General features: G+C 47.6%; 1 protein-coding gene across 1 annotated transcript in view; it reads left to right on the top strand.

Moving 5' to 3' along the window:
• The window catches only part of LOC135900794 (uncharacterized), a 335,347-nt gene extending 314,945 nt beyond the window's left edge, over positions 1-20,402 (top strand). Inside the window, exon 5 of the mRNA XM_065430375.2 lies at positions 11,365-20,402. Coding sequence (XP_065286447.1) covers positions 11,365-11,487 — 123 coding nt within the window. The 3' untranslated portion in view covers positions 11,488-20,402. The remainder of the gene's footprint in view (positions 1-11,364) is intronic.
• The last annotated feature ends 782 nt before the right edge of the window (positions 20,403-21,184 follow it).

Here is a 21,184-nt window from a genome sequence, read left to right as displayed (position 1 = left end):
TTAGTAAAGAACTTCATTGAACGTGTAGCATGCTTAAAACACCCTCAGCCTAAGATAAACACAAGGAGATCTGACAAATGTATTAGTCCACATTTCCGTACATACTGCTACAAACACCAATCGCTAGCCTGCGACTTACTGTTTATTCTGAACAAATATGTTGATATTGCAGGTTACAATATGAAGCAACTCAGACAATATTTTGTTAAGTTATGATATGTTGTTTCAGTGATAACATTCCGTTTCCATTGTCTTTTTTGCTATTTTTTTTTCTCCTGCATATATGCAGTTTGGCAGTAATTACTACGGTGAACTATGACATAGTAATTTATATTGCAGTCATGACTGTTATCTTTTTTGCCTCACATATATGTATATGTATACTACAGTGTTTGTTCCCGTGCCAAGGTGATGTTGCCATGTTAGGTCTCTTGGGCCCCGTCAAGCTACTCTCGTAGCTTTTAGCCCAAAATGACCATCCAGTTTCTGGTTCTTTTACTGGAAAATGAAGGTTGATCTGATGGCTTAATTTATTATATATATATATATATATATATATATATATATATATATATATATATATGTCTCCTGTATTGCAGTATATGTGCATTTAGGAGTGCCTGCATGCTCTTCTCCCCTGCTTCAGTGACGAAAAGTAGAGCCTTTCTATGTACCGTAGTAAAACATTCAAAGGTTTTCACTGTACCCATTACATCACTTATCTTGCGGATCTGTCACAATACAAAATAGCAGTGGTCCTGAATACTAGTCCATCCTAACATAACTGTAAATTAGCAGATACCGACACGCTGTGAAACAGCTGTTGCAAAGCCGCTGGTGCAGGCACTTTCCGCAGCACTGCAGTGGTACAGCTGAGTGCCACCTGCATAGTGATAAATGCATATGCATGCTAGCAACTCAGTAGTTGTTGATGCTTTCATGAGCTTTACACTGCACAAGGGAGTAGTCTACATAACTTTGTTGGAAAAATGCACATAATTAGAACACCATTTACTCTCTAATATGATTAATTGCCCCCAATCTCTCACTCACTAAAAGATAACACTACTGAAACGTCAGTGGAGAGCTCAGGTATAAACAGCCCATAAAGGACAAGCTTTCTTTGAGGAAAACAACTATAACAGCGTTTAGTTTTCTTGATTATTTTATGTGCTAGCTTTGTTTTAAATGTCATGCAGTACTAGAAAATATGAAGTGCAGCATTTCTAGCAGCAAAAGTCCTCGTCAGCCTCATGGTACAACTGATTTTTGCACTGTTTGTGGTAGTGAGCCAATACTTACAAAAAAAACCGAATTCATACATGTTCAGTGTCAAGTGCACTTCTGAAAACACAGCCACTAGTTCGAATGCTGCTGAAAGGAAAGGTTATATAGAGAGCGACACTGCATGGAACTACCACTTATGACTGTATGTGTATGATCTGCCGATTGGAGAGGTATTCACGTGCGATTTATGGTCTCTCTTAGAAGCATTACTAAAGGATGAATTAAAATCCACTCATATGTCACGAATTTCACACATCCATAGTTTGGTTAAATAACATGTGAGAAAAACAGATGTTTACTTGGAATAGCAACCTTTTTTCGTGCGGCAAAACCTTCCTTCGAATTAATGAAACAACTTTAAAGCGTCATAATATGTCGTTTCTCGCAACTCGCTGGCACTGGCAAATTACAGTGTTGACACGTGACTCACTGGGCGACAATACCGCCTAATACAGATGCTTAACGAACATGAGCACATGTCCCTCACAGAGAATACAACCACGTATACATCTGTGAGACATGATCGTGCCTTTTTGGTCAAAATGTACGTTACAACGACATCACCACTTCATTAAAAAAAAAGGTCAATACAAGCCAGCAGCTGACTGCATAATGTGAAATTGCCACTGATGTCCACTTACTGGTGGCCTGTGTTTGAGTCGCTTCTGGCAGTTGACTGGGTGCTGAGAATATCACGTCCTGGGTGGTCCCTACAAAACATACAAGGTTATGTCAAATGTTGAAAATGTATACACGCCGGCATTTCATAATTAAGTCTCAAAACAAACGAGTAAACTAATAAACAATTGTGATGTAAACAGACTACACATAATAAGATAGGCTGTCAACTGGTAATGCATTCCGCGAAAAACCTAATGCATTGTAAAGTCTATATGTACACACGAAGCTGATATACAATTGAATTCGCTCTAGGTTTTTCCGTTGTCACAGAGTTGCATGCCCGCGCTCCTCTCAAGATGGCCGCCATTGCCGCAGCAGCAGCAACGCCGCTTGAACAACGATGAGGGAGAGCGCTCCCCATTGTCCCCGAACCCGCCCGACGGGTTGATCACGTGGGTCGCCTGAGCGCGACGGAGGGACGACGCGGCTCGGCGAGCGGCAGAGCAGCTTGGAGGACGAAGGAGCGAGGTCGTGCACCGGGGGGCAGCTGAAGATGTGGTCGGCAGGCTGAGATCTCCAGGCCGAAGCCTTCGCCGGTCGAGCGACAGACGGTGCAAGTCCGTCAGGATCTTCGGCAGCGAGGTTGCAGCAGCCCGACGCTCTTCAGATCGGGACCTCGGCAAGCACGCCCCAGATAAGCCTCGTGTTCCAGGCCGCTCTCAGAACATTCCGCCGGACTCTCTTTGCTAATCGCGTTTAATCTTTCCTTTGTTTATCCATCGCATGTTGTTTCTTATATGTCCTGGTAGTTTAGTGTTTGCCCTATTTATTGTCGCGTGTATTTTTCATTTGTGTCGCGGATTTTTTGTTATTTCGCGAGTGTTAATGGTTCCCACGTGGTGGGCTTAGTGTCGCGCGAGTGGCGTCAGGGCGTGTGCTGTGTGACCCACACGCTCTCCGCGAGCTAGGACCCACTACTGGAAGTTGTATGTTCTTTTCCTTTCATTATGTCTCGCGCATGATTCCACTTTATTAAATTGAGCGTGTGTTGTACGACGTCGCCTCCCGTCTCATGCCTCTGGTTTACGGTCGATCAGGCGTGGACCTTATCGCCGGTCAGCAGTCGAACCCTCACTAAACGCACGCGGGGTGGGTTTGTTGTCGCCCCATCCCCTCCGGTTTGGAGAGTGCGAACTACCCCACCATCAATCTTTGACAAGTGGCGTCCGCACGACAGGACTTGCTGACCACGATCTTCCGTGACCACGAGGCATAGCGGGCGGAACAGACGCGTATCGCCGCGAGCGGGAGAAGGCCGAGATATGGCTGATGGACTCCTCGAGGAATTGGAGCGCATCCTGGCCGTCGGGAGGCAAATGGGCCTTGAGGGGCCAGCGCTCCGGGAGTTTGTACGCGACATGCGCTCCAAAGGAGAGGCAGATCGTCGCGAGCGCAGGAAAGCGCGAGAGCTGCGACAACGCGAGGCGGAGGAGTGCGATGCGGCACGGTCTTCCCAGCGCGTCCTCGAGTTAGAGAGGGAAATTGCGCTGTTGCGTGCGAGGGAGGGCCGTGTCGAGAACATTCTCAACACAGAGTGCCCGCCGGGCTCGACTGCCGCCGTTGACCAACCTCATCCCTCTGGAGTGAGCCTTGCGCAGGTTCGTGTACAGCCCGTATCCTCGCTCGTGCCTAAGCCCTTCGGTACCGGGGCCCTCGAAACGAACGAGAGGCCGGTGCTTCGGGAATCAGGCGGTGGGGTGGGTGACAATGGTCAGAGGCTGGCCACGAAAAACGTCAGCCGCCGCGCAGGCAAATGGTGCCGACATCGCAAGCCGAGAGAGGCGGCGAAGTGTGTGGCGCGGCGGAGGCTGGCGGGTTACCACACACCGCGGAGGTACGAGGTTGGGACCCTTGGCAGACTCCGGAGAGTGCGGGTGAGGAAGTCGCCGCGAAGGAGAGCGCGAGCGATATATTCGCTGCGGCAGGTGCCGCTAAGCCGCGCACTTCGTGGCACCCGGTTGGTAAGGCGCTGCGCGTGGGTGAGAAACGTGCAAGGTTCAGTGTAGCCCATTCACCGAGCCCAAAGCAGGCAACCGGGGCGCGAGGTGACTTATCGCTGTGGAGCGGGTAGCGCGTCTCGCCACCTCTGCGTCGGGAAAGCTCGGGGGACGGCAGGATTGCGACCCCAGCGAGTACGACTGAAAGAAGCAGGTATTTAGAAGGGAAGCCGGCACGGCATTATAATTTAGTTTTGTTAATAGTGCCTCACTACATTTTTTATATGTTTCACTGCGTTTGTCGTTCATTTTTCTGCCCTTCAATTCACCGATCTCTGTTATTTTTGTATGTTTTGTTTTGTGTGTGTGATACGTGTTGCGTGTAGACTGCGCGTACCGGCTTTGCCGTGGTTTGCGCCAGTCACAGGGCCCAAGGGGACAATACCGCATCGCATTCATTTTGGAGCTGGGCATTCTCGGGACCATTATTTTATCACTAGTTTTCTGTTCTTTTGCGTTTGAGTTGGGCTGTGGACTGCACTGACTGGCTGAGAGCGAGGCGGCGATGTGCGCGGCGAAGTGCCTTGTGCGAAATGCCGTGACCCACACGACGACGTGATTGTGCGCGTGACCTTCGAGTGCGTGGGGACTGCGGTCTCCTTAAGGTGTGCGTGCATGACTCTGTGTTAGTTTGAATGTTATTAGTATAACATTCTTGTCGTCGGGGTGGTGTCACAGAGTTGCATGCCCGCGCTCCTCTCAAGATGGCCGCCATTGCCGCAGCAGCAGCAGCGCCGCTTGAACGACGATGAGGGAGAGCGCTCCCCATTGTCCCCGAACCCGCCCGACGGGTTGATCACGTGGGTCGCCTGAGCGCGACGGAGGGGCGACGCGGCTCGGCGAGCGGCAGAGCAGCTTGGAGGACGAAGGAGCGAGATCGTGCACCGGGGGGCAGCTGAAGATGTGGTCGGCAGGCTGAGATCTCCAGGCCGAAGCCTTCGCCGGTCGAGCGACAGACGGTGCAAGTCCGTCAGGATCTTCGGCAGCGAGGTTGCAGCAGCCCGACGCTCTTCAGATCGGGACCTCGGCAAGCACGCCCCAGATAAGCCTCGTGTTCCAGGCCGCTCTCAGAACTTTCCGCCGGACTCTCTTTGCTAATCGCGTTTAATCTTTCCTTTGTTTATCCATCGCATGTTGTTTCTTATATGTCCTGGTAGTTTAGTGTTTGCCCTATTTATTGTCGCGTGTATTTTTCATTTGTGTCGCGGATTTTTTGTTATTTCGCGAGTGTTAATGGTTCCCACGTGGTGGGCTTAGTGTCGCGCGAGTGGCGTCAGGGCGTGTGCTGTGTGACCCGCACGCTCTCCGCGAGCTAGGACCCACTACTGCAAGTTGTATGTTCTTTCCCTTTCATTATGTCTCGCGCATGATTCCACTTTATTAAATTGAGCGTGTGTTGTACGACGTCGCCTCCCGTCTCATGCCTCTGGTTTACGGTCGATCAGGCGTGGACCTTATCGCCGGTCAGCAGTCGAACCCTCACTAAATGCACGCGGGGTGGGTTTGTTGTCGCCCCATCCCCTCCGGTTCGGAGAGTGCGAACTACCCCACCATCAATCTTTGACATCCGTGAAATATAATATAGGCATATTATTATGCGTCTTGTGGTTAGAGCGTGATTAGTATAAATTACGCCCTAAATTATGTACTCTGCAAAACTTTTCTTCAAGACACACCTGTGCGCGCTTCGAATGAGTAGCGTTCTAAAGTTTACGTACATGACATTTCATATATTTGCTGAACACGGATTTCCATGTTCTGTGTCGTGTACAGTGAGCTGCATATACCTGCCACCCCCCACCCCCCCCCCACTTTTTTGTATTAGCCGTACTGCGTGGCACTGCACCTATACGCGCGTCAGTAAACCTCACGACACAGAAATAGAAAAAAAAAACAGAAGTGTCACTCACCGATTCGTGCATGTTGTACTGGGCTGTGCCCGCAGTATGAGCGCTAACCGGCCTGGAATGATGGAGCAGGTTCATTGTTCGCGGAACCCTAAATCCATCGCACTCACATTGCGGGGCATTGCATTGTCCTCGCAACGCACCTTTCATGTTCACTGGCGAAAACATATGGCCCTGCTGCGTGCGCGAAGCGCGCCGCCAACACAGTTACAAGGCTTTGCAACCGGTATGCACAAGAAGCCCGCAGAACGGGAGCTTCGACAAAGCGCGTCCGCACGGCTCCTCCGATGTCAATCAGAAACTTCTCCTGTGGTCATGCATTGGTCTCGCAACACATTTTTCATGTCCACTGGTGGCTTGCCGTGCCGAGATCGTAGCCTTTGCAGAGGCGCTCGATTTCCTGAAAACTTTGCGCGACGGGGGGGCTGTGCACATCTACACTGATTGCCAGTCGATATTGACGGCGCTTGCGCACCTTGGTGTCAGGAACATTTGTGCGTTCAAAAAGATGCTGTGTTCGCAAGCCCTCAGGGGCCACAGAATCCTTCTTTATCGGGTCCCTGGCCACAAGGGCGGGGTGAGAGATGGAATAGCAGACTCGGCCGCGTCGTCCACTGCAGCCACCAGCCTAGTTCGCGGTTGTCTCATTACAGTTACATCAGTCCGCAATAAGCTTTCTAAACTTGCTCAACATCAATGGCACTGTTACTTGCAGCGCGAGCGAAACAACGCTCCCCTTTACTAATGAATGCCTAGCATCTACGAAATACCGTGCTCGTTCTCTCCCCCGACCACTATTTGATTCATTTTTTGACACGGCACGAACATTTTCAATATTACCTTCCCCGCTTTAATCTCAGAGCCTCTGATCGGTGTGCATGCGGGGATACTTGTCTCAATGAGACACACTATTTCACCTCGTGCACGCGAACCGCGTGCATTGTGTCACAATTACGAACCCCTATACGCGATACGCTCATATCGCCCGATGTTTATCCCGCCCTGCTGAAATCAGAACACTCTCGCGCCCTGCTCCTGCGATTGGGACATCGCGCCACTTTTTCAGTTTCCTCCTCTCCCATTTTGCTCTCTTCCGTTCTTCCCGATGCTCGCTAATCACCTCCTCCATCTCACTCAAGTTTCACGGCTTCATATTAATTTTGCATGACTGTTCTTTGCCATCCGAACTGTATATGCCAACCATGACGAGGTTTCCCCGTACTAGATGACTTTAACCGCATGCTTCATTCTTATTAATATATGCTTCCTCTTTACCCTCTGTTGTCCGTTTACCTGTTCTGTCAGCCATCACTGTATTGAGAACTTACGCAGCCTCCCCCTCAGACGAGCATTGCTGGTCGACTAGAAGGTACTGCTTGCAGCCTTTCAGACCTATGGCATCGTATTGGGAGGGCGAGAGTCCGGATGAGGTGGATGAATGTACCGGCACTTCTGAACCAATGCAATAAAACAAGAGACATCGCTGCTAGTCCCTGCGGTAGCGTCGGCGGGTGGGGCTTCGGCGCTGTTTGCAGACGGTGCCTAGTTTTCTGGACCTAGTCTCTAGAGTGCCTCTTACATCCATTTTCAACTATGTAGGACCATTTATTTACGGAATTCACCGGGCTTACATCCTCATTGTTTTTTTCGATGTATTGTTTTTTCTCCAAATTCAATTTGGCTTACCTCAGCAACCCCTTTTCATTTATATTCTATTGGCTTTATGCCTGCTACGCCTTACAGGTGGGGCAGGCTCCCCCCATTTTATTTTTCCTTTTCGTTTTCACTCCAAGGGGCATAAGAAACCTATGGCAGTTGCGATTGGAGAATGACGGCTGCTCATTAATTCCAGCGACCTGCTCATCCACACAGACTCTCAAGCTGATCTGTAAGAATCTCATCGCTCTTAGTACACCAGACGCCAAACTGAGCCTGCCATGCCACTGAAAGCACTGGAATCAGCATCACTTTTCAGTGGGTACCATGGTATGGTGACATTGCCGGCAATGAGAGGGCCCATGAGGCAGCTCGTGCAGAAATACGAGTGGCCGCACGTTTTCCACCCCTCATCTATGAGCGATGCACACAACGAGAACGACCCACACCGCACGCTACGAAGTGCCACAATGGAAATAAAGCGTGCTCTTCGCGCCAAGATTGCGCCAAACCCAGATCCACTGCCAGGCGGCATTTTCAAGAGGCGGTCAATCCTATATCGGCTATAACGTCAGATGTCCTCGAATGTTGGTAGAACTACTGCCCCAAGCGCCCACGGAGGTCTGATGCAGTCGACGGTGAGCCAGATATTGTTCAAGCGCCAGTGGTCGCTCTGACTCAAAAATGCTCACACTCCGGACCACAGGTTTGGCCCAGTACCGCTCACCTGTGCTGTGACTGTGACGCTGATTCAGCTTCCTGGATGTGACCCTTCGTGTAATTGGATGCACCACTTCCAAACTATGGTGCATGGATAATCCCCGGCGGCTCTACCAATGGGATCAAACAAATTTTGAACTCGCTGATCGCATATGCTGCAGAAACGGGACTTTTCAGCCGGCTCTAATCGTTGCGTCCTAAATCCCCTCGCCCCTTTCCCCGATAGGCCGTGGACCAACTGCTCAATAAATATTCGTTCGATCAGTCATTGTTTTTCACTGATGCCTAAGCACTTCTGCGGAATAGAAATTTTAAGCGGAACAAGTACCGTTCTACTTCGGTCTCCATGTAATAACTACGTTTTATAACACATTTATTCAATCATATGAGTTACTTCATCACATCAATTCATGCATACGCGGTTCACATCTCCACATTTGATAGCGTTAAATAAAAGCCACCGAGTAATTAATTTGGCGGCGTGGTTATCGCCATCTCACGTTTCTTTTTGTTTTTCTCAGTGTCTTTAGAATTAACCATCCCATTCTCAACTTATGCATCTTATACACTTCCTTTCATGTGTGTTTTATTGGTGTTGGTGGCCGGATGTATGCGTGGCTGCAGAGTTACCTCAGTGGCCGCACCATTTTCATGTCCACTTCGGATGGCGAGACTGATAGGCATGAAGTTCGCAGGGGTGTTCCGCAGGGTGGTGTCCTTAGCCCAGTATTGTTCAATATGATACTGGTGGGCCTTGCAGACGAGCTACCTGAAACAGCGCGTATCAGTACGTACGCGGATGATATCTGTATTTGGTCATCTGGGGTCACACGTCCACAAGTGCGTGCAAGGCTTCAACGTGCGGTTACCATAACGGCGAAGTACTTGCGCTGTAGAGGCCTGCAACTCTCAGCTACTAAGTGTGCAGTCATGGCATTTACGCGCAAATCGATGTCAAATTATCCAATCGTTGTCGACGGAACGGCGCTCCCTTTAGTCACCCACCACAGATTTCTTGGCGTGATAATAGACCGCAGTCTTTCTTGGACCAAACATGTTACTGCGCTTAGGGCTAAACTGACCAACTTCATACACGTTCTTCGTGTAATATCAGGACTGAGATGGGGCCCCTCTGAGCGAAGTTTGCTCCAAGTGTACCAGGCACTTTTTGTGGGCTACATACGCTACAGCATGCCTGTGTTATCTAACATGGGGTCATCTTGTATACGCACGCTGCAGAGCCTTCAGGCTCAAGCACTACGGATATGTCTTGGCTTGCCACGCTGCACGTCAACTAAGGGCACAATAGCGGAAGCACGGGCTTGTCCTATCGACATATACAGGTCTTGTGAACCTGTGCGAACCTGTCTTCGCCTGCTAACCAGACACTCACGCCATCCACTGTCAACGCTTCCAAGCATCAACCTTGACTGTGCTTTTTCTAAAGCTATTGCATGTCACGTAAGCATTGTACCTGCAAGATTCCAGGTAACCGACATCCCCGCGACACCTCCATGGACATTGCCAAGACCACTAGTGAGACTTCAGATACCCGGAATTAGGAAGAAATCTCACGTTTCCTCCATTGGCTTGAAGCAGCTCACCCTGTCCCATATATTTACTTTATATAGTGGGACTGTAGATGTATATACCGATGGTTCGGTCACGCCATCTGCCACAACGGCCGCATTTGTCATCCCACAACTAGGAATTACTCAACGATTTCGATTAGACCACAAATCGACATCTACGGCAGCGGAACTTGCGGGAATACGGGAGGCTGTCCGTTTTATGAGAACGCAGACACCCCATAAATGGACAATATTGTGCGATGCCAAATCAGCGCTACAGGCGCTAAAATATTTTTTAAACAAAGGACCATACTATCTGCTCGTGCTGGAAATCATCGAACTTTATCACAGTGCCGAGTTAAGTGGTCACGTGATCACGTTTCAATGGGTGCCTAGCCATTGTGGTGTTTTTGGTAATGAACTCGCTGACAGTGAGGCAAGATCGGCCTCCCCTTCCTGTGATGAAGTACGGATTGCGTACTCGCGACCTGACACCAACTCCATGATCAAGGCACTCATGCAGGACCTTACAAAGGCTTACAGAACCCACTCTGATAACATTCACAGACGTCTACGTGTGATTGACCCAGACGGTAAATTCTGTTTGCCCCCGAAGCTTACACGGAGCAAAACATCATTGCTACACAGGATTCGGCTCGGCGTTGCTTTCACCCGTCGCTACGCACACCTCATCGGCCAATCGAACAGCCCTGATTGTGTACACTGCCAGATGCCCGAAACACTGCAACACGTACTGTGCGACTGCCCAGCATATATGCTGGAGCGAAGGACGTTAGACAGTTTCCTAGCCAGCGTTGGCAGACAACTACTGTCGGAGGAAGCTATTCTCGGCCCATGGCCTGACACTGCAATTTCAATGCGTGCCACAAAAGTATTGTTGAAGTTCCTGAAGGACACCAAGCTCGACGAGCGGCTCTAGCGAGGCAACTGTCTAATGTACATAAGCACTCACCACTTCTCTTATCATCATCATCCATCCCAATACTTTCACTCCCCTTCCCTCTTCCCCAGTACAGAGTAGCAGACTAGAGCGCACTAGCTCAGGTCGACCTCTCTGTCTTTCCTATCAATAAATTCTATTCATTCATTCCTTTCATGTGCTAGTTCTACTTTAATTTCCACCCATTAAGTTTTCCTTGTTTCTAGTACTCATACCTATTATGGCAGATCCCCTGTATCTTTCTTCAATGTTCGCTTGGTATAATTATAAATAGTTACAAAAGTTGTAAAGCAGGATTTTATGAAATAGGTATATGTGTTTTTTAATTTCATTCTTTGGGATTGTTCAAAGAAAGTTGGAATTATATTTGGTAGCGGTAATCACATCACTTAAGCAACGTTTTCTTAACTGATTTACTTTGGTACTATTATTTATGTGCTTTTTATAATGTTACATCCCTTTCATTAAATTCAATAAATTATTTTTTACATAATCTCGGGGCCTCGTATTATGTGCTAATACTTTTTCTGTCAATTTGTATTATTCACGATGAATTTCATACTTTTTTTCTGCCACTTTTACAGGACGCGACGGGAAGCTTCACGAACAGCCTAACAATCCGGTTTCATCCGTCGCTGGAGCTCGAAGGGGACGAGATTAAGACTCTTGTCTGTAAATTCACCACAGGCGACGTGAACCTGGGATGACGGCCAACGTGGGCGGGCAGGTTCCAGCATTCGGAGCACGTGAATACCCGGCACAAGACCACGGAGTTAAAATGGATCACGACGGTCAAGAGTGTCTGCCATGTACGGACACGAGGACAGCTATCGGGACTCTTCGCCATAGTTGTCCTCTTCGGGCCCTAAGCCTGTTGAGCCTCGCCTGCCATTGAGTTACTATAACCAATTCTAGGCCAAAAGCTCCCCATGGTGCCCATGCATAGGTAGCCGCAAGGGCACTGCTGTGTTGGTAGTCTGTGCGAAGAAAATTGATTCAGACGACATGCGCCATCCCGACCCTTTCCCACTATGATGACACCATCTGATAACGTAAAACTATTCCAATTTGTTCTTATTCCAATGTTCTGATGTCAAACTTACGTAACTGCCGACGCAAGCATCGAGCGGTCAACCACAGCGAATGCTCTCCTTCTATATAAGAGGTCACTTTTGTTTACTTTCAACACGAGTAACATTACCTACATCGGGCGGCTTTTCTTATGTAATTGTCTGACAGTAGGCGAGGAGTACGCTCAAGTGGTGAGGATTTCGATGAGCCCGAGCTAGAGCAGTGAAAACAGATAACTGGGCAAACAGGGTGGTGCGGGTGTCTGTGATTGGTCCCCTTTCCCTTACTTAGGTTGCGGTGGCTGGTCGAAAATCGCGGCGGCGTGCAACGGAAGGTTAGGAATGCCGCTGAAGCAGATCCTCAGCATAGAAGAGTTGGCAGAGTGATGTACTATGCGTACCGAAAGGGTTCTAAGGTAATACTGCCCTGCAAAAAGTTCATTAAACGCAAATAATTGCATCCCCTCCGGCAGGTGCGCATAGCCAGTGGCCGAGTGATCGGCGGGCAGTCATCTTCTATTCCTTTCGGAACGCAGAAGTCTCAGGCTATCCAGAAAAGAAATCAGTTTTCTTCGGCATAACAGTGCATCTTTAAGGGGTACCCGTCACTTTGACGTGGTGAGCTTTCGCGATTTTGTGACGTCGCGAGACAGACAGGTGAAGTGGGTGCAGTGCGAAAACTTTTGACAAATAGTTGATGGCTAATGGCGAAAACGCGTCGATGCAGAAATAATCACTTTCTTTTGTTCTGTCGAATCATGCATAATCTGTGCGTACACGTCCTATCAGATAGAGAGCTATCGCGGTTTACGTGACGTCGCATGACAGGCGATGTGGGGTTGGTATGGTATGGTACGACTACCTTTATTTGGTCCTGAAGGTCAACCCTAGGTTGACGCGGGCCGCTTCCACGTTGGGACTGTCAGGCCGAGCCCTTTAGCCACATCGTGGGCCTTCTGGGCTGCCCGTAATTGGTCAGAGAGTGATTCACTGTGTAACATTTGCCGCAACCATTCTTGTTCCTTGTCACAGTCAGTGAAGACCGCGGGGCACTGCCAAAGCATGTGGCCAAGAGTAATGAAGTCATTGCGCTTACTACAGTTGGTTTGAGTTTCCCTCTCTGGATAGATCCTGTTAATGAAATCTGGACTCGGGTATGGTCCTGTCTGTAGCAAACGTGATGTGACCGCTTGTGCTCCGCAAAGCTTACCGTTTGGCAATGGGTATTCCCTTCTGCTTAAATAATAGTGCTTCGTGATTTCGTTATATATCAATAATCGATCCCTGTGTTCCCCGGGTGAAGCGTAAGTTGCTCGGTTTTGAAGAGCACGGCTAGAAAGTGCTCGTGCTGCTTCATTTGCCACCTCATTGAGGTTTCTCCGAGCTCCGTCCCCCACCACCGGATGTGCAGGAAACCAGCGGATTACAATCCTCTCACTGTTGACCTTCTCTAGTAATCTTGTTGCTATCCGTGTCACATATCCGTTAGTAAAGTTGGGTGTGGCTGTTCTAGAGCCGCTGTAAATATGTTCCCACCGATTAGCCCGGATGGCTAAGGCGACTGCTATTTGTTCTGCTACTGTTGGGTCCTTGGTATAGACGGTGATGGCATCCCGTATCTTACCTTGAGTGTCTACAACAACGGAGGTATACGCATCCTTATTTTTAACCCAGGCAGCGTCAACGAACACCGTCTACTGCTTATGTTGATCTATGTCATGAAGGAGTGCCTTCACCCTTGCCTTCCGTCTCTCGAGGTTATATGTCGGGTTCATGTTCCTAGGTAACGGGGTCGTCTTTATTGCTTCTCGTAGTCCCGCTTGCAATTCTGTTAATAATTCTTCTTCGTTGGTGTGGTTGTTAATTTCTACGCCAATTTCTTCAAGTAGCGCCCTCCCAGGTCGTGTCTCCATTAGTCTCTCCTGGTGGGTCACCTGTTGAGCCTCAGCTATGTCTTCTAGTGTGTTACGCAGCCCTAGGCACGATAGGCTATCATTAGCCGTGCTGATTGGAAGTCCTAGTGCAGTTTTTATAAGTCGTCTGATTAAAGTGTTTAGCTTGTTCTTATCAGCCTATGTCCATTGTAGCATGCCTGCCATGTACGAGAAGTGGCAAAAGGCGAATTCGTGTACCAATTTTATGGCACTGTCTTCTCCTAGCCCCTTATGCCTGTTGGTAACTCTACGCAGAAGCCTAATTACTTCTTCTGACTTGGTAGAGATATGTAGTATCATCATGCAATTAGATCCATTTGCTTGCAGGAGAAGTCCTAGCACTCTAATAGTCTACACCAGCCTGATTGGTTCTCCATCCTTGGCGTATATGTCAATGCGAGGTTCTTCCTCTGGGATATGTCCGTTCGGCGCCCAAGCTTACTGCTCCGTAGTCCCAATAGTTCTGATTTTTCAGCAGAGCAGTTCAGTCCCATTCCCCTCAAGTATTGTTTCCACCACATAAATGCTTTCCTGTAGTTTGGTATCTATTTGTCCCATATTACCTTCGACACTCCAGATTGTTACATCATCTGTATGTATTGCAAAGTGGATACCCTCAACCTCCGCGAGACCTCGAGCCACTTTTGACATTGCCAAATGAAATAACATAGGATATAGGACAGACTATTGTGGTGTCCCATGGTTCCCAAGTTCCAGGGTTGTCGATCGGAGTTCGCCTCACCTGAGACAAGCAGAACGGCCACCGAGAAAGGCTTTGACTATATTGTGCAATCACTTACCCAATCCCATCTTCGAGAGGATATACAATATCGCCCTGTGCTTGATGCGATCAAAGGCCTTTTCTACATCTAGGCCTAGTAGAGCTCTCGTATGTAGCGGGCTAGGAAGAATAAAGTGATGTTGCATTAAAAGCATTGCATCTTGAGTCGAAAGTCCAGGACGGAAACCAATCAGGTTATGTGGAAGAACATTTCTGTTTTCTACATACTTAATCAGTCTATTGAGTGACATGCTCCATGGTTTTGCCCAGACATGTTGTTAACAATATGGGTCTTAGGTGATCTAGACTGAGTTGCTTGCCTGGTTTGAGAATAAGAATTGTGCTATCAATTTTCCATTCCTTCGTATGATCACCGTTTTTCCAGAGTTCGTTGAAATACTCTGGTAAATATTTTATAGAATCATCGTCCAGATTTTCAGCAGCCTATTGGAAATGCCATCTGGACCGGCAGCGGATCTACTGTTGAGGTCGTACAGGGCTGCGCGAACTTCGCTTTCTGTGAAGCGTTGATCCATAGGCTCAGTCTTCCCCTGTATATTCAGGCTGGTCTTTGCTCTCATTGCTATCCTTTAGTGGTAAATACTTAGAGGCGAGCCGATCCAGAATATCCTCCTCCGTTGTGTCCTGGCTCTCACGAAGGACGAGTCGCGCTACTGCTGTTCTCCTATTAGATTTCGTGTCGTTCTCATGAAGCAAATGTCTAAGTAAGTTCCAATTTCCACCACGTTTGATTCGTCCATCTATGGAATTACAAAGCTCATCCCATTGTTCTTTCTGTAAATTTCTGGAGTGTTCTTCAATCTCCCTGTTCAACAATGCTACGCGCTTCCTGAGTCTTCTGTTCAGCCGTTGCGTTTTCCAACTTTTAACATAGACTGTTTGGCTTCAATCAAGTGCGCCAGCCTACCGTCCACTATTTCGATATCCTCCTCTGTGGTACTATCCTTCATTGCCGCCTTTACATCTTCCCTGAGCTGAGTGGTACAAGTTTGGAGTGTTTTTTTTCCCTGTCTCTGTCTCAGTTCTGTTTTCCTTGCTTTCCGAAAAAGATCCCAGTCAGTGTAGTTAAAGTGCTTTATCTCATTACTTGGTGTTTCCAATAGTATTTGTAATATGTAATGGTCACTACCCAGGTCAATATTGGAGTTATTCCCGCCAGCGTTCACTAAATTTGATACAAAAGTAAGGCCTGGGGTGGAGTCCCTGCATGTAGATGTGCCACACCTAGTGGGATAAGCTGGGTCAGTGACGAGGGAGAGATTAAGATCTTTAGCTAGGTGCCAGTGTCCATCCCTTTTCTTAGTATTCCAGCAATATCCCCAGGTTTCTAACAGCAATAGCCTTATTAACAAGTGCCCCGAAACTCTGTTTCATGTCGCTAGGGCTGCTATAAACATTGAGACAAAACAGGCTTTGTGGTTTGCTTCTATTCCTGTTCAAAATTATTTCCACAACTAAGTATTCTAATTTGTTTAGTCCAAGGCGCAAGTCGTGTTCTGTGTATGGTATTTTCTTATCTACGAGCGTGGTTATCCCCCTACCCGGCTCTTTGCCTCTGCATGTCACTTTTTATCGGGATAGGCTGATCTCATTCGCCAAGGTTTTCTGTGGTATAATTATTTTAGGTTTGTCTGGAGAGGTTTTTATTAACTGCATGAGAGGTGCTTTTTTGTAATAAAATCCTCGGCAATTCCTTTGCCACAAGGTAAAGCTCCCCCTGCTAGCCATTGCTTATGGAACCCGCTTTACTGCTACCCGCTAGAGTACGCTTCGCAGAACCCCCCGCTACTTTGGTAAGCCACTTTTCAGTCGTCAGTCTTCATTTCCATAACTTATCAACTTCGAAGGCAGCTTTATCTAAGGCATAGCTATGTTGTTTATTCACCTCCTTGATCTCTTCCAAAACAGAGCACACTGTCGTTTTTACTGGGCTCATTGCCCGTTTCTTTTTAGCTGGTGTGTTTTTTTCATCCCGATTGTTGTCATTATTCATCGGTTTGGCGATTGCTACTTTGTGGAGCTAGTCTGCGAGTTCTTGCGAAGTTCTACAACCTGCTTAGTAAGTTTTTCATTTGCCTTTCTCAGATATGTTACTTCTTTAATTAGCTGTTCTATCCTGGCATCATTATCTCCGACCGGCAGCCCCGCACCGCTCTCCGCAGCCTTCACAGTACCTTTCACTTTGTCAGCCCAGGCTGTTCCAGATGACGTCTTGTCGCGAGGCATCTGCCCTCCTCCTTAGAAGCGCACCTGAACTTCACGTGATCTGGAGCGGCTTCTGCCCTTCGACAGCGTGCGGCGTCTTGACCGTGTGGGACTCCTTGAGCGCGTGCGCCCCCTGTGGCCCATTTGGGCAATACCATTGCAGCTGAGCTGATGTCGCCCCCGATGCAGATCTGTTGCGCTCTCGTCGTCGAATTCGCACCACGTATGGAATTTGTACCACTGTCGGCAAGTCTTGTCCCCAATTGGGTCATCACTCCACAGAATTTGCAGTTAAGCGCACACATGTGATTGTCCTCCGGGTTTTGAGTTCTACATCCTCTGCACTGTACCACATCCGGTGTAGGACATACATCTGATCAATGTCCAATCTTTCCGCAAGCATAGCAGATATCAAACTGCTTCTTGTACAGGTAGCGCCTTACAAGGGTCGACCCGTATCTGACATAATTGGGTACCTTGAGCCCATGAAACAGAACAATGACCGAGCCCGTCGATTTAATACGTTCGGCTCTCAATGCCAGTGGGTTAAAGTAATGCACAATGTTCTTCGTTATCGTGGTCTTATTGTCTCTGAGGTCAACTCTCGAAATCACCCCTTTACACGTGGTATGCGGAGCTGTCTCGTAAGCGTTAACTTCATATTCCGTTTCCAATATAATTATTGACCTGATTCGCACATACCTGGCAGAATGACCAAGATCTGGTGTACTAACCACCACGATGTTTCGCGTGAAGTCAGGGCCAACGACATCCTCTCGGGCTTGTTGCGGAGTCAGGCCCGATGCTTCAATAATCGCCACGCCTATCGCAGCAGTGCTCACTTTGCTCAAGTTGAGACATCCTCATGGGCAGATGATGATTTTGCTGTGCTCCTCAGACAATTGGGGCATCTGTTGCCTTGACAATCCGGTTTTTGAACATAGTGGTTGTAGGTCCCTTGTTCTTGCTGCTGTTGCCTTGCTCTTGCTGGCTCTGCGACGACGTTTTCCCATCGCCAGCAATCCATGTGGTGGAGCTAAATTTTCCGCTTGTCAGAATTTGCCAACCTAGATCTTCCTCATTCTCTTCTAATTCAGTAGCGTCTTCATCTTCCATGCGCGTTTACGCCATTGCGGCCCGGCGGGGCCTGTAGGCCTACTTGTGTCTTGCACAAAGATGGGGAAGTCCAAAAATGGACGTCCCATCTTAAAGAAAGGTGTCCGCCAATTCCCGGTGACTTCACGAATCCAGTGATGTGCTTGAATCCGTGATGGTGGTAAAGATGGCTGCACAAACATTCAAAAACGATGGAGCCGATGTGAGGGACGTCCGCACCTCGGCTTCTTTTCCTTCCTGTGGGGGTGGTCCAAAAAAGTTTTTGATCGATCGCAGAGGGCTGATTGCAGAGTTGGAATAGAAAAGTTTGGAAAAGCTTTACGGTATGGAGCCCTAGTTCAGGCGCATGAAAAGAATTCTTTCACGCGCCATAAGATTTGAACTGAAAATTTATAAATAGCTATTGGATTTTGCTGTAAAATATACGGAATGAATTTCGCATATTGTCCGTACGTACGTACTGCGTGTACATGCTTGTTTTTGCATCATGAAATACAAAATGAGATGTACAAAAAACATATGGAAGGCGGGAGATGGAAATTCAAGATGATGAGCAAAACGAGGACAAAGTAAAAGCGGCAGCCAACGTTTCGACAAGTGGACTTGTCATGTCACCTTGAAAAAGACAAGTCCACTTGTCGAAACGTTGGCTACCGCTTTTACCTTGTTCGTGCTTCGCTCATAAAATGAGATGCAGCAGCATGGCGGTGCCTTTGCGGCTGCCACTTTATTTTGCTCAGCTTTGTCTCTAGAATTATAATACTGTCTGTATAATAACTATAACTAAAACTATAATAACTCTAGGCGCCTCCAAGACTTAGGATTTGATGATATTTTGTCATATACATCGTGTTTCATGCTCCGCCTCTATCGATCCACTCCTGTGCACAATTTCGTCACCGGCAACAGCAAGAAAGCAACAGACAAACAAACATATGCAATGCAAGCAGTAATAAAAACGATACATATAATGAGGCTTATAGCGCGTGAAAAGACAAGGACGAACGAAAACGTGACACGCACAGATGCTGGAAGACGTGACACACGCAGGACAGATATAAGCATTTAAACTTCATTATGAATGGACGCTAAATACATTGTTCAGCTTTTTAACAAATATCATGTCTTCTGGCAGATACAGCGCCTTGCAAGTTATTGCAATGACGACTGGCTAAGGCAAGATTCGCGAGTAATTAGAAGTACACGGGAGCATAAGTAAGCTCTTTAAGACGGCTGATCTTAGTGAGAGAAAAAAATACGATGGGTAGGCTGTGTATGTAAGACAATGCCAATGACGCGTGACTGCGATAAAAAAAAAGTGCTAGTGCCAACAGTCTTTGCTGCCTGAGTGATGGAATATTAATGATGCTGACTTTATTCCTTCCTATAAATCCGGCAGCTTTATTTCAATAGTCTGGCCCAAAAATTAAGTACATTCGATTATGGTTCTGTATAACTGACGCACATTCTAAGTGAGAGCGAATAAGAGAGTGTGTTCTGTTTATCCTGCTGTGACATGCGGCTAGTGTATGCAGTAACTATAGCTCTGACGACTGATGAATGAAGTGTTTTGAATATTTTGTAGTTATAGCCGTATTAGTTATGTCCGTATTTCCTGTGAGGTCTCCAGATAGTTGCATGCCTAAGGTCTTAACTGAAAAAAAAAGCATTCAATTGGTATATCATGCAAGCACCGTGCAAGATATTAGGGATAATCGTAATTGGCTGCACTGTTATTTTAGAAGCTCTCATTTCCGTTTGCTATTGATCCCACCAACCAGCGATTTTGTTGAGCTGCCTTTGCGAACAATATTACCCGCTGCGGAGGCTTAGCGGCTATGGTGTTGCGCTGCTAAGCACGACATTACGTGACCCAATCCCGGCCGCGGGGACTGAATATCGATGGGTATGAATGCAAAAAACGCCCGTGTTCCGTGCATTGGGGACACGTTAAATATCCTCTAGTGGTCAAAATTAATTCGCAGTGCCTCATAATCAAATCGTGGTTTTGGCACGTAAAACCCCACAATTCAATTCAAACAATGTTCTCGTCATGGTTAGAAATGTGTCTGTGAATCGCACAGTCGTCAGCAAATAAGTAAGTTGGTAGTGCAAGGTTTTTACTTTCGTCGTTGTTGTAGGCCGAAGTAATGCCGGTCGCTGTACGGAGTCTTGCGCTACACCGGGCATGATATAGAGTAGTATTCATTGACAGGAAGAAATTGAGAACGGTCAGTCACCACCTAGTAAATCAGTTCCTGATGTTTGCTTATTGTCAAACAAGTATAAGTGACCGTGTCAAGTGCTGTCAAGTCATGCTGAGCCGCGTCCTTGTCATTCACTTTGCTGGCCTATTCCTCGTGCCTTCTCTTGAAAGCTGCGTCTGTTTTCTCGTCTGTCTTCGTCTGAATGTCGTTCTTCTCGTGCACATGAACGGGAATTTTTATTGACATTTGTATATTTAGCAGAAGTATAAATAAACCATACTTGGCATACGCCATTGTATTTTTATGTACTGTTAAAACAGTAAGGTCCTCCCGCCACCTCCCTTTCTTTAAAGCGCAAGCTCCGAGATGCAACTAAAGTGTATTTAGGATAAGATGGCTAGAAATGTATAGCGTATACAACCAATGTAATCTTCGCAACGCCGCATAGCTAGTAATAGTTTTTCTTATTAGTAGCCCTTAAATAGCGCCTAAGCAGACGACAGGTGCACCTGGCGGTGAGTGCTAGTGATGCGGATGTGGCCATAAGCCCACACGCTTATTTATTTTTCAATTTTACGCTCAACATTTTCAAGTTGGTGGGTGTGCTTTCAGGTTGCGTGTGATTTGAGATGTTGCAAGAATACCGACGGGTTGCGTGGGCTGCTGGAACGCTCACTAGAACACGAGCGATGGCTGTGCACTACACAACGCTGCGCAGAGGAAGGCCTGTCCTAGCTTTCAGGGCACAGGCTTGCAGCGCACCGCCGCCGGCAACTGGACCAGCCAACCCGCACGAAGCAAGTAAGCTACACATGAAGAAGCTGCACAGGCTAGACTTCGTGAGCACATTCACTTACGCGTGGAAGAACTGCTTGTCAAACACTTTCTCTAGATGACTATAACTACTATATAAGCAGCGATGGCGGACGAGAAGCGAACGTAAGTTGTATTCAGGGGCCATTTTCTCAGCGATCAGTTCGGGTCATACAACTCCTTGAAGACGTTTCGCGCTACTCGATATCGGACGCGTCCACGTAGAAGAAAGTAAGCCTTTCCGACACAGCGCGAGA

The sequence above is a fragment of the Dermacentor albipictus genome, unplaced genomic scaffold, assembly GCF_038994185.2.
Source record: "Dermacentor albipictus isolate Rhodes 1998 colony unplaced genomic scaffold, USDA_Dalb.pri_finalv2 scaffold_53, whole genome shotgun sequence".
NCBI classification, from domain to species: Eukaryota; Metazoa; Arthropoda; class Arachnida; order Ixodida; family Ixodidae; genus Dermacentor; species Dermacentor albipictus.
This window is presented reverse-complemented; position numbering and strand designations above follow the sequence as displayed.